The sequence below is a fragment of the Rutilus rutilus genome (assembly GCF_951802725.1).
Source record: "Rutilus rutilus genome assembly, chromosome: 9".
NCBI classification, from domain to species: Eukaryota; Metazoa; Chordata; class Actinopteri; order Cypriniformes; family Leuciscidae; genus Rutilus; species Rutilus rutilus.
The window spans coordinates 1,546,769-1,561,768 of NC_140223.1; the positions used below are offsets into that span (position 1 = coordinate 1,546,769).

The window sequence follows — 15,000 nt, forward strand, 5'->3', positions numbered from 1 at the left end:
TAATATAGTTGATAATTGTAACGTTTGCCTGTTTTTGTTTGCCTAGCTACAGATGTGTGTCACAGGTGCAGCTCATCCAATCAGAATTTAGAGTCAGAACAATCTGTTTTATAATTAGAAATGAACTCAAATCAGCAGGTCAGAAATAAACAACTCTTTCTTTGTGTCTTTTTTTCCCAGAGACGCTGTTAGAGAGATGTGATTGAGCGTCTCCCTGGCCGCTGATGGTTACTAAGCAACAACCACACGCAACAATTGCTGTATTTTTTTTTTTTTTGTGTGTGTGATTATTAATAAGTGAGTTGTTGAGGAGGAGATCTCTAAAGAAAACACAATTTAGACACTTAACTGCTCAAATAACACACATTTATTATACAAAATTATTCATGTTAGAGATTGAACACAAACACAAGCTGTGGATTTTTTGCTGTACACACAGTAGATGTGGATTCCCTCTAAACATGTATCTTGTTCTTTTTTATGAGCTGGATTGATTTTCTTGTGGCAATCACTTGTATTGAAGCCAGTATATTGATCTGATCTGCTGTCTCCTCATCACCATTAATGGTTTGACCCACTTGGACTGAACCACTGCGGTCTGTGATGGGGGGTCATTGAGGTTTCATTAGTGCGGAAAGTTTTGGAGACACTGGGATTTTTCCAATCAAGAGGAAATTAGAAAATTGTGGCTCCTCTCGTAGTATGAATTTCGTCCTTAGAGCCTTTTGTGTGCAGTGTTTCAGTTTGGCTCTGAGAGAGAAGTGTTTCTTTTTTTCCACCTGTATGCAGTTTAATGCTTGAGCCTTTGGAACACACACACACACACACTCACACGTTTGTTTTGCTATACTTGTGAGGACATTCCATAGGCGTAATGGTTTTTATACTGTACAAACTGTATATTCTATCCCCCTACACTAACCCTACCCTTAAACCTACCCATCACACACACACACACTAACCCAACCCAGAAAACTTTATGCATTTTTACATTTTTAATAAAACACTGTTTAGTATGTTTTTAAAGCCATTTTAAATATGAGGACTCATAAATCACATTCAAGTTGTAAAAGCAGTGTAATACCATGTAATTATACAAATAAATACAAATACTGTCCTCATAAATCACATAAACAAACACACACTCACATCATCATTGGCCAGTGCAGTGTGTTCCCAGTTGCTTGATGTGATATGGAATTTCTACAGAATGGCCTTGATATTGTCCTTGTATCGTTTCTTTTGCCCGCCAGTGTCTCGGCGACCTTCCTTCAGCTGTGAGTACAGGATCTGTTTGGTGAGACGTGTGTTGGGCATGCGGATGACATGGCCTGTCCGTCAGTGTTGGTACCGCATTATTGTAGTGGTTATGCTGGTCATGTTGGCTTCCCCCAAGGCACTGATGTTGGTGCGTCCGTCCTCCCAGCTGATCCTCAGAATCTTTCGTAAGGACCTTTGATGGTACCAAAAACTGTTGTCGTTCAAATGAGCGGCCAGAACACAATTTCGGTTTTCAGTTAAAATGGTGTTGTGTAAGCAGGCCCCTAAGTTAATAGCTAATGATCTTTGCAATGGAAGTGAATCAATCAAAACTAACTTTAGCTGGACAATAACTTTATTCTAGAGCTGCTGTAAAGCCAAAACACGTCTCTGTTACTGTAATTTCCTATTATCACTGTAAAGCAGCTTTGAAACAATCTATATTGTTAAAAGCACTATATAAATTAAGGTGACTTGACTTGAATGAGGTGAATGACCAATCAGGTTGAGTATGGCACTAATGAAGATGGCAAACAGAGTGGGTGCGATAATGCATCCCTGTTTGACCGCAGTTTCCACTGTGAAAGGCTCGGACTCAGACCTGCCGTTGCTGAGCACTGTGACTGACATGCTATCATGTAGAAGTCTTCTGATATACTTGTCATGAATGTCGTATCTTAATAGTATGCTCCACAGAGCCTGGCGGTCTACCATATCAAAAGCCTTTATCAGGTCTATAAAGGCCATGTACAAAGGCTGCCTTTGTTCACAGCGTTTTTACTGTAGTTGGTGTGCTGTGAATATCATGTCTGCAGTACCTCTGAAAGGGTGGAAGCCACATTGTGATTCTGGGAGAACTCCCTCAGACAGTGGTAGAAGCCGGTTTGCAAGGACACAAGCAAGGACTTTTCCTGTTGTGGACAGGAGAGAGATAATTTCGGCATTCAGCCTTGTCCCTCTTCTTGAATATGGTCACTATTAGAGTGTCCCAGAGCTCTGAGGGAAATTCCTCTTTTTCTAAGACCTTGAGGAGTATGGCATGAATGTAATACTGGAGCTCTGATCCACCTTCCTTTAAGTTCTCAGCAGGGATCCCAGCTGGACCACCGGCCTTGTTGTTCTTAAGGCTCCTGATGGCATCTTGAACCTCTGTTATAGTTGGAGGTTACCCCATGTCTTCTCTGATGGAACTTTGGGGGATGTGTTTGGTTCTTGGAAGTGCTACTTCCATCGGGCGTTAATGGACTCGTTGTCCTTCAGCAGCTCCTGTCCGTTCTTTTATTGTGCAGGGTGTTTAGGCCGTGGTAGCTTGGACCATAGATGGACTTAGTAGCACTGAAAAGCCTCTGGTGTCACTGGAGTTTGCCAGTCTCTAGATTTCCACAGCCTTTTCTGTCCACCAAGAGTTCTTTAACTCCCTCACATATCTCTGGATATCCGCCTTGTCTATGGAGAGAGCCATCCTTTTGGCCTTGCAGGTTACAACATTTTGCCAGGCATGAAAGCCTTTCCTTTTCTTGGAGATGAGTTGTTCAAACTCTTTGTCATTCTCATCAAACCAGTCCTGGTGTTTTCTGGACTTGTTCCTAAGAATGTTTTTGCAGGTAGCAAGGATGGTAGACTTGAGGAGACTCCAGTGCCCTTCGATGTCATCACGGTATTCTTGTTGGAGGCTTTCCCAAAGAGAGGCCTGAAGTCACTCTTGGATGGCAGTTTCATCCAGGCTGTCAAGGTTCAGTCTTGGTCAGATCTGGGTTTTTTTTTTGTTTTTTTTTAGCTCTCTTCTCCCTTTTGTGTTTGATTGACATCATGGAGCTGATACGGCATTGAACTGTCCAGAGGTCATCTGCATCGACCATGGCTCTTGTGATGTTCACGTCACAACAGTCCCTGGCTCATACAATGACATAGTCAATGAGATGCCACTGTTTGGAGCAGGGGTGCCTCCAATATGCCTTAAATCAGTTTTTCTGGTGAATGAGGTCATAGTGAGCACACTTGCTGAGAAGCATAACTCCATTAAAGTTGATGTTCCCTATGCCATCCTTTCCTATAGTGCCCTTCAAGATGTTGATCCCTGCCATTGAAGTTTCCTAGGAGAATAATCTTATATTCCCTGGGGATTCTCGACAGTGTCTCGTCTAAGCAGGCGTAGCAGGTCTCTTAAGGTCTCTCTAAAGTAGGGGCATAGGTGCTCTCAACTGTTGCTATCTGGTTGTTGGCAAGCACTAGACGGATGGTCATGAAATGCTCACCAATTCCCAGAGGAAGTTGATATAGGTGGCTGATAATGGCAAATCCAATACCACAGATCCTGGGCTCATCGGCAGCTTTTCCTTTCCAGGGGAAAGTGTAGCCACCCTTCTCCTCTTTCAGATTCGTCTGCTAGTCGGGTTTCAGAAAGGATGTCTTGGTCAATCAGGTATCTTCTCAGTTCTCTAGAGATGATTGCAGTTCTCCTTTCCGGTCTAACACTGGTTGCACTGCAAAGTTCATAGTTATGTGTTTCTGACAGTGAATGGTGATCCCTCTGGATGCGGTAATCCAGTCAGGAGGTTTAAGGCGGACTATTTTTAGGGCACCTTTTCTAGCCCCTTCCCCACACGAGGTGAGCTAGACTGAGTCTAGCACTCATCGCCTAATATGGCAGTTTATGACTAGGAGCTTCCAGATCTCACAATCCTCCCCCCATCACCACTTTCTGGTCACCATAGGACTTAAACCGGGATGTTAGGGTGGATTCCCAAAAGGACGCCGGTGCCCTTTTCCGCCTTCCCAGTCGTTGTAATGCTCCCTGAAGGCCAGCCATCTCCCTGTGCCAGTTTCACCATTGAGGTCTCGGTTGGATCGCTCTTTGGGCGTTGCTCTTGGGATCACAGGACCACACAAGCCTCTCCACCACGACAAGGTGGCAATCCCCAGAGAGGTCACACACACGCACTCACACACACACACACACACACACACACACACACACACACACACACACACACACACACACACACACACACACACACACACACACACACACACACACACACACACACACACACACACACACACACACACACACACACACACACACACACACACACACACACACACACACACACACACACGCACATGTTTACTTAGCTATCTAAATGGGGGACTTTCCATAGACGTAAATTTATACCAGATTTACAAATGAGGACTTCCCTAAAGGTAGATTTTGGGAGATTTTGTCAGGTTTTGGTCACTTCTGGGTACATATTTGTCCCCAAAATATAGTTAAGTAGGTACACACACACACTTTACATGTGTGATGTTGTGCTGGTTGAACTTAACTGATTCTGAAGGCTTCTGTGTGAAGATCCCATATTATTGTTTCAGTAGATCAGATGTTTCCACATTGTTCCAAACAGAGTCTCACTGTCTGTGTTTCCCGGGAATATCTTACGGGGTGAAGAGGTCAAACACAGAGAGGTGTGTGTGTGTGTGTCTATTTCCGGGTTACGATGTCTCCATGGAGATAATTGACAGGGTCAGTGTGGCCACTCTTACATCCCATAATTTCCATGCCACCTGCCTCTCTCACTCTCATGTGTGTCTTTCCTGAGTCGCTCTCATCCGTCAACCTAGTGAACGTCCTCAGGAAACACAGGGTGTGTGTGTGTGTGTGTGTGTGCGCACAGATGAACCATTTCCCTTCTAGTCCCCAGGTCACCGTTAGGGTTTCCTCTCTCACAAACACACCGCAGGACCGTCACAACTCTTGACTGCGGTCAAGTGTGTGTGTGTGTGTGTGTGTTGTTCCGTCATCACATCTATAATGTCGCAGTAAGTTTTGCTTTTTCACATTTCATCTTTCTGTCTTTCTCTTGTTAACAAATAACATGAACTTTTGGTTGATCTAGGCTAAACTGCATATAGGACACCGGGGCTAGTTGTCACGTGGGGGAGTTAATCCATTTTGAGTCAGAAGTACTTGTTTTCTCTAGCAGTGTTTTGTATGTGGGATTCAAACATCTAGTTCTGTTGAACATTTTTGTGTTTTTTTTGTGAATTATGTTCTTAAAGCTAAACCTATATTATCACTTATTTTAGTTATACTTTAGTTAGACATTTTACTAACTATAAGTAACTACGTCAACTTTTGACATTTAGTTGCAAAGTTACTTATACTTAGTAGACTGTAAAGTGGAGCATCGAAATAAAGTGTAAACCTTATTTTTTATTTTTTTTATGGGGCAAGTTGTCAACATGAGTTTTATATCTTGTTATTTTGTAGCATTGATATAAAGTAATACTTTCATAATTCTTTTTTAATAAAATTTTTCATGATTCATAACTGATAACATAAACCTAACTTTGATCATTAACATTAATGTTGTTTGTTGTCATTGTAGAATGTTTGAATCAAGTTACAGCAGTTGGAATTTAAAATTATACCTATTAAAAATGTTACCATCAATTTTAAATTCTGAAAACAATTAAGAAAGGTCAAGCCACATTTATTTCTATAGTGCTTTATACAGTACAGATAGTTTCAAAGCAGCTTCACAGAAGAAACTCACTGCAAATAATGATGTTCTTCCTCAGTGTTTCTGTCTCGTTTTCCAGCACAAATATCTCAACATTCTTAAATCAAGATTAATTTACTGGCTGAAGAAATTAGGTCTTGTTTACTGAAAAATATATATAAAATTAAGTGAGTTTGTGCTTAAAACAAGAACAAATATCTGAACATTTTGAACATTTGATCAGTGCTCACTGTAGTGTGTGTGTGTGTGTGTGTGTGTGTGTGTGTGTGTGTGTGTGTGTGTGTGTGTGTGTGTGTGAGGCCACCCAGCCTGTAAAATCCCCTTTTTATTTTGCCTGCTCTTTCTTTGTTTTAATTTGCTCAGAGTGTGTGAACTTGTCTTTATTTGCTCACTTGCATGTTTGTGCGTGCATGTGTGTGTCAGTGTGTGTGTTCCCGAGGGTAATGCACTGTTGTAATTACTGGTTACTGTTCCTTTTCTCTGAACACAGTCTTGATTAAACTCAGTGTTAAATGAAATTGCTCTGGCATTCTGATCAGGTAATGACATGAATGAGCGTGTGTGTGTGTGTGTGTGTGTGTTATTCTCTTGAGTGCTGTAAACCTGTAAAGACGGATCTTTGTGGAACATTGATCTATATGTCTCCTGATTTGATGGCCCACTCAAGAGGTTCTTGCACACGCGCACATTTTCACCCAATACCTCGCTGACATGCTGTGAAAAATGATGGTAACTCTGTACGTGAAGCCTTTATATATAATGCATTGTAAATACATAATGTACATTATAATGCATTATATCTTTTCATAAATAATTGTAACCAAAGTTAAAATACATTATAATATATGATATTATATAATAGTTATATAATAATTATAACTGTTGTTTTTCTACTTCAATATTTCACATTTAATTTTTTTTATGTGGTACTTGCTGTTGCAATTGTTTGTGAAATTTACATGCAATTTCTAAGTGAAAATTGATTTTTCGGTGCACTTATTTGCCGTCATAAATTGTGTGTGTGCGTGAGGGTTTTACGGATCCGAGGGTTTCGATCATAATGAGTTTAAAGCCTGCAGGGAAACATTGATCTCTAATATACTGGGACTGTGTTTTGGCTTCGATCTGTCAGTCAAAGAGAAGCCGTTTTTCATGATATTAAATGAAACTTCTGTCATTTATTCACTTTCATGTTTATTTTTGCAATCCTTTCTTGCCACAATGACACAAAGAGACAACATGACCATTGTTACTATCATCACACTGTATATAGTCATGCAAGGTTTTTGCAAGTCAGCTTTATTTCTACACCTCTTTATACAATACATCCTGTTCATAGTAATAATCAGGAAAAAATTATCAATGATGCAAACTTATTAGTAAACATTGACTAAGATTATAAATGCTGTATAAGTATTGTTCTCATGTAACTAATATAGTTAACTAATGTTAACAAATGAAACCTTATTATAAAGGGTTACTGATATTAATATTAATCTCTTGGCAAATTATTTTAAGTATAAAACAAGAAAAAATGCTAATCTTTTTTTAAAGAGAACAGATTTTTGTCTTGGTTTTTAGTATAAATATTCTATAAACATTCTTAAATGAAGATATCAAAATTAATTAACTTTACACTTAAAACCAGAAAGAAATTCAACTCAGATAATTTCTTTCTTGTTTTGATTGTTCTTGTCTTAAATTCACTTAATAAAAAAAAATAAAAATCAATAAACAGGACTTAATATCTTCAGTAATTTTGCTTCTCAAGTAAAGATTTTTAGATATTTGTACTAGAAAACAAATTTTTTTTGTAGTGCATTTATTACGAATAGTATTTCTTGCAAAGCGTTTAATAACACATTGAAACTGTCTGATGGAATGAATGTTGGAGCTGCAGTTAAAGTCTCCTCAGAGATCAATAATCATTGTGTGCTGAAATGAGCTGTCACTGAAACACACGATGTGTTGATGTGCACATGCGTCTGGCCTGAGGGTTAACATGAGAACGATTGCATGATCATGTTCATTAGCAATTTCCTTTCGTCACATGAAGGTTGACGAAAAAACAAGTTTTGTTCCTTGTCATTGTGACTTTTTGATGGGAACATTTGATCAGTACTCACTGTGTGTGTGTGCGTGTGTGTGTGTGTGTGTGTGTGTGTGTGTGTGTGTGTGATCATTTTCTCAGATTCATTGCAGATAAAAGACAGAAATATAGACAGGAGAAATACTAATATCTCATTCATTTCTGGCAACCCTGACTGTTTCTTGTACTTGTGAGAACTTTATTGTTGTTGGTCTATTTCCTCTTTCAACATTCTTTTATTCTATGATGTTCCACTATTAAATCAACTCAAACTGTTTATTGTACAAACTTAATATTGTAAATAATGTATTGCTTAGATGACATATCACATATCATATTCCTAATCAGTATTTATGTATTAATATCCAGTAAAAATATTTACCATATTTACCATAAAAGCAAAAACAAATTTACAAAACTGCTTTAAAAAGATAAGAATATATCTGTACACACACACACACACACACACACACACACACACACACACACACACACACACACACACACACACACACACACACACACACACACACACACACATATATATATATATATATATATATATATATATAATGAATTGTTATAATTTTTGCAGGTACATGTTATTTACTTTAGGTTATAAGACCTTTTGTAGTGCCAAGCTTTTTTTGTAGAATTGTGATGTTGATTAATCTTCTTTATTTACTAAATGGATAATTGTAAAAAAAAAAAAAATTATAAAAAAAAATTATAATAAAAAAATACTTTGTAATTTCTCTCTAATTAATGGAGAGAAAAAAACGACCTTCTCAGTCACAACATGGGGCTCTACGATGCCAAATGTTCTTCTGAAACCTGAAATCATCAGAAGCTGATGATTGATGAAACATTTAATAATTTAGTAGATGATTTTATCCTAAGCGACTTACAAATGATGAGAGCAATAGAAGCAATTAAACTAACAATAGGGCAACAATATGCAAGTGCTGTGACGAGTCCCAATTATTCCAGCACAGTACACGTGGCAAGTTTGTTTTAATAAATAGATATAGCATAGCAAGTGTTAGTACGAGCCGTTCTATCTTCACAGGGTTTAGTTGAAGGTGATGGTCCTTCATCCAGTAAGAAATGTCTCAGACAGGCTGAGATGCGAACAAGTACCGTCAGATAATCTAGTTGGAATGAGAGGTAGAGTTGTGTGTCATCAGTTTAGCAGTGATGAGATAACCCATGTTTCTGAATGACAGATCTTAGTGATGACATGTAGATGTAGAAGAGAAACGGTCACAGCATTGAGCCCTGAGGCACTCCAGTAGCTAGATGATAACAGTGATGGGGGAAACCATGTTTCTGATTGACAGATCCTACTGATGACATGTAGATGGAGAAGAGAAGCGGTCCCAGCACTGAGCCCTGAGGCACTCCAGTAGCTAGATGATAACAGTGATGGGATAAACCATGATTCTGAATGACAGATCCAAGTGATGACATGTAGATGTAGAAGAGAAACGGTCACAGCATTGAGCCCTGAGGCACTCCAGTAGCTAGATGATAACAGTGATGGGGTAAACCATGATTCTGAATGACAGATCCAAGTGATGATATGTAGATGTAGAAGAGAAACGGTCACAGCATTGAGCCCTGAGGCACTCCAGTAGCTAGATGATAACAGTGATGGGGGAAACCATGTTTCTGAATGACAGACACTAGTGATGACATGAAGATGGAGAAGAGAAGCGGTCCCAGCACTGAGCCCTGAGGCACTCCAGTAGCTAGATGATAACAGTGATGAGATAACCCATGTTTCTGATTGACAGATCCTACTGATGACATGTAGATGGAGAAGAGAAGCGGTCCCAGCACTGAGCCCTGAGGCACTCCAGTAGCTAGATGATAACAGTGATGAGATAACCCATGTTTCTGATTGACAGATCCTACTGATGACATGTAGATGTAGAAGAGAAGAGGTCCCAGCACTGAGCCCTGAGGCACTCCAGTAGCTAGATGATAACAGTGATGAGATAACCCATGTTTCTGATTGACAGATCCTACTGATGACATGTAGATGGAGAAGAGAAGCGGTCCCAGCATTGAGCCCTGAGGCACTCCAGTAGCTAGATGATAACAGTGATGGGGGAAACCATGATTCTGAATGACAGATCCAAGTGATGACATGTAGATGGAGAAGAGAAGCGGTCCCAGCACTGAGCCCTGAGGCACTCCAGTAGCTAGATGATAACAGTGATGGGGGAAACCATGATTCTGAATGACAGATCCAAGTGATGACATGTAGATGTAGAAGAGAAACGGTCACAGCATTGAGCCCTGAGGCACTCCAGTAGCTAGATGATAACAGTGATGGGGGAAACCATGATTCTGAATGACAGATCCAAGTGATGACATGTAGATGTAGAAGAGAAACGGTCACAGCATTGAGCCCTGAGGCACTCCAGTAGCTAGATGATAACAGTGATGGGGGAAACCATGTTTCTGAATGACAGATCCAAGTGATGACATGAAGATGGAGAAGAGAAGAGGTCCCAGCACTGAGCCTTGAGGCACTCCAGTAGCTAGATGATAACAGTGATGGGGGAAACCATGTTTCTGAATGACAGATCCAAGTGATGACATGAAGATGGAGAAGAGAAGAGGTCCCAGCACTGAGCCCTGAGGCACTCCAGTAGCTAGATGATAACAGTGATGGGAAAAAAACATGTTTCTGAATGACAGATCCTACTGATGACATGTAGATGGAGAAGAGAAGCGGTCCCAGCACTGAGCCCTGAGGCACTCCAGTAGCTAGATGTTGGGTCTTAGACACCTCACCCCTCTACGACTATGAGAGGAGTACCATCCTCAGAGAAGGATGATAGTAAAGGCTGGAATACACTACACGACTTTTGCTCAGATCTTTGACCCAATTTGTGATCTGGGTGAATCAGCAGTAGTTACCAAATGTCTGTGCCAGTCTGCATAATTTTGTGTGTTCGGAGTTCACGTAATTCACAGAAAATCACCTAGTGTATGATGGGCACAGACTCAGATGTTTTAGCTTTAGACTTTGATTCCATCCAGTCGATTTTAGAACACATATAGTGTATGATGCATTGCTAATAAATACTGTACATAATACAGTCATTATATGCTGACCAGACAATGAAAATCAAGGGTGCAAAGTCACAAAGATCGAGAAAAAAATGGAGACGACTTACGAGATCGGGGAAGGAAAAACATACCATCCAGATCACGGATCACGAGCTTGGCGCTTGACAAGTGATCGTGTTGAGATATTAGGATATACTAGATGGAGCCGCTCGCGGATGCCATGCATGAAATAAATGTGTCAGAAAACCCAGAATCTGCTGTTTGTTTAGTAATTGTTTGCAGCAGTTTCAGTAGTCACACAGTGGGGTTAACGCAGCTAACTTTGCTCCCAGGTCGAAAAATACGGAAAATTCACTGAAGAATGCGTCACTTGTTTCTGTTCAGTGTATTGTAGTGTAATGTTGTGTACTGTATGATGCCCAGCTTTTCTCTCTAACCATTTGCAAAGTCAGCAAGTATATATGAAGCCTGCTGTTTAAAAAATCTGTTCAGATTTTAAAAGTTGTGTAGTGTATTCCAGTCTTAATACATCCAAATCCTCCAAAGAAATGTTAAGCTGAGCTGGGGTAGGATAAACAACTACAAAATGGATTCTAATAGGCCTGGTGATGGTAATTGCATGAGAAATTTAAACGAGTTATTGTCACACAGAGATGGTAAAGGATTAAGTTTCCATTCATTGGAGATGAGTAGACCAGTACCTCCACCACTTCCGGTCATGTGAGGGGTGTGTGAGAAAGTCAGTCAGAACCATGAGGTTGAGACCTGAATGACTAGCCATAGATGTAATGAAATCAGCTTTGTTTATAGCAGACTGGCTATTCCAGAGACCAAGAGGAAATGAAAGTAATGTACTAGAGGACATAGGGATTGCGCCGCCTCCAACGTGTGACGTGATTTACGAGTGTTAGTAATAGTAGAAATTTGGAAGCACATAGTAAAGCAAGGTCACAACAGATAAGAGCAAGATTTATAAAAGAGGAAGGAAAGAAAAATGCAATGCATAAGTGTGTTGTCTATGTCGGTGGACTCACGCAGACTCGCTGGTCTTTACACTCTTCACTCTTCACACAATCATTTTTTTATCATTCTGTCATTCTGTCTATCGTTCTAAAATATTTATTAATTGTTTTGTATATTTTCTAGTGCAAATTGCCCAAAATAAGTACAATAAGTACAAAATAAATAGGTAACACTTTATTTTACAGTGTCCTTGGTACATTACATGTACTTACCATAGTAATAACAGTAAATTATGCATAATTACATGCAACTAACCCTCAACCAAACCCTAATCCTACCCTAACCCTATAGTAAGTACATGTGGTTTGTTAATATTCCTCAGTATGTAAATGTTTAATTACACTGTAACAATGACACCTTAAAATAAAGCGTAACCAAACAATATTAAATGCAAAATATACTGTTTTTAATTTTCAGAAATAACTGTGCTACAACAAAGTGTGAAATTTCAAAGGCACGTTTTTTTTCTGGTTAATTCTTCAAAGTAATGTGCCAAATTACATAGAAATGTTGTTGTCAAATATTTACACAAATAATATATATGTGTATGTATAGTAAATCGGCTGAGAGAAACACAGAGGGTTTTAGGACCCTGATGAGCAACACAATCAGAAGCTTCCCCAGTCAAAAGAGAGAGAGAGGGAGAGAGAGGACAGAAGAGTGGTTGTGTGTGTGCTGTCAGTGTGTTCCCTGCTGAGGGCTCGAGCGCACACCTCTGTGAGACCCGACACGAGTGTGTGTGTGTGTGTGTGTGTGTGCACGTGAGTGTGTGTGTGCCGGTTTGTGCGGAGCTGTGACACAGGAGGGAATGACATGAACGCTCATGAGAGGAAGCGAGGAAGAGACCTGTAAGAACACACTGCCAGCATGTGGACATGTTTACACACACACACTCACTCACACACACTCACACAGAAGTAGTGAAGCTCCAGAAGTGTGTGTGTGAGATAGAGTTGGACAGATGGTCGCTCGAGTCTCGTTCTGATGCTTCTCGTTTGTCTTTCAGACGTGGACAGCAAGTGTTCCTGAGAGCGGACGACACTCCTGTCTTACACTCCCTACAGGTAACAACACCTGTTCATCTATCTATCTATCCATCCATCCATACGTCAATCTATCGTTCTGTCGCTCTGTCGTTCTATCCATTCATCCATCATTCTATCGTTCTATCGTTCTAGCTCTCTATCGTTCTATCCATCCATCCATTCATCCATCCATCCATCCATCCTTAGTTCTATCTATCTATCTATCTATCTATCTATCTATCTATCTATCTATCTATCTATCTATCTATCTATCTATCTATCTATCTATCTATCTATCTATCTATCTATCTATCTATCTATCTATCTAGCCAATTCACATTTATTTGTATAGCTCTTTTCACAACACACATCATCTCACAGCAGCTCTACAGAAAGTGCACGAGTCCACATTACAGTCTACAGTGATCTGTTATCAGAGGAAGCTGTCTAAGTTATGTATTTCAGAAATCACAGTTAAAAAAGTATTTATTTAAACAATGTAATAATTTAAGGCAGAAACAACGAGCTCATTGCAGTATGACATTTAGACATCTATCGGAAAACACTTCTGTCTCACACACTCATGTTTGAATTTGAGATTGTTTTCTTTCTTAAGAGGAAAGACTTGAGGATTAATAGGCAGAAAACAGATGAATGATTTACAGAGGAAACAGGTTGAAATCAGAAACGTGTGCGTGTGTGTGTGTGTGTGTGTGTCGGTGTGTGTGTTTGTTTGACCTCATCGCAGCTGAATTCATATCAGCAGACTCTCTGATGTTATCTCATAAACACACGCAGACAAACAGAACGTCATGCAGAATGTGTTGAAATGAGCCTGAGAGTGTGTGTGTGTGTGTGTGTGTGTGTGTGTGTGTGTGTGTGTGTGTGTGTTTGCTGTAGGCGTGTACAAAAAGGACGAAAACCAGTTTAGTCAGTGCTGGTATTCAGCCAATCAGCTTAAATGACAATGTAACCTGTAGAACGCAAACACACACACACACACACACACACACACACACACACACACTGCTTGCGCTCTGGGTTTCTGTTCCTCACAGAGTTTATAAGGTAAATCCTTTAAATCATGAAATAACTCCAAAGAATCCCTTATATGGACTCTGAGGGAGAGAGAGAGATACTGAAGATCCCTGTGTGTGTGTGTGTGTGTGTGTGTGTGTGTGTGTGTGTAAGAGCCGAGCGATCCAGCAAATTATTCTCCTTTCATTCTCTGATGTGCTTGTTCAGTTTCACTTTATAATAAGGTTGTGTATGTCGCATTAGTTATGGAGAGCCAGCGTTTACTGCGAAACATGTTCTTCTCAGTGTTTCTGTCCTCAGTGTCTAAACATTCTTAAATCAAGATCCAGTCACTGGAGAAGCAGAACCACTGAAGATATTAGTGAAAAATGTGTGTTTATGGTTAAAACATGGTTAGAATAAGAAACTTAATTCAAAGGAAACACGAGTGTTCTTCTGGCCCCATTGGCAGATATCTGTTATTATTTTAAGGAAAAACTCTCTTAATTATGATCAGATTTCCAGTGAACAAGAAGACTTCGTATCGTCACTCTGATTCTCCAGTAAATGTATCTTGATTTATGAATGTTTAGTGCTGGAAAACAATCATTTCCTTCGCAGTGTTTGTGTAGATATTATATTATATATAAGCTAATAGTGCCGCAACCTGTGAGTGTGTGTTTCTCATTTTAAGCATTTTAAGTTTAATTTCTCCACGGCTGATGGAGTTTCATGTCCTCTCAGTGTGTGTGTGTGTGTGTGTGTGTGTGTGTACCTGTTTTTCTATCCCGGTGGGGACTTTAACCTGAATGCACACAGACTCATGGGGACTCGTGTCACAGTGGGACCTAAATAGACACACACCTAACCCTATCCCCATGGGTACACAAGCTTATAAATCAGACAGAATGAGTTTATTTGGAAATGTAAAAATGCAGAAAGTTTTCTGTGATGGGTAGGGTTAGTGTGTGTGTGTGTG

At 39.8% G+C, this 15,000-nt stretch overlaps 1 protein-coding gene across 5 annotated transcripts in view; it reads left to right on the forward strand.

Moving 5' to 3' along the window:
- pde2a (phosphodiesterase 2A) overlaps window positions 1–15,000 on the forward strand; it is a 185,969-nt gene that overhangs the window by 51,131 nt on the left and 119,838 nt on the right. For 2 of the 5 annotated variants that reach the window (XM_084420113.1, XM_084420111.1), the window contains exons 1-2: window positions 12,634–12,827; window positions 12,986–13,043. Coding sequence is in view for 3 of the 5 variants with exons in the window: in XM_084420111.1 (XP_084276237.1) it covers window positions 12,793–12,827; window positions 12,986–13,043 (93 nt within the window). In the remaining 2 variants the exon portion in view is untranslated. Of the gene's footprint in view, window positions 1–5,002; window positions 5,080–12,633; window positions 12,828–12,985; window positions 13,044–15,000 lie in introns of those variants that run through there. The other 3 variants (XM_084420112.1, XM_084420114.1, XM_084420110.1) reach the window with 3 other exon arrangements.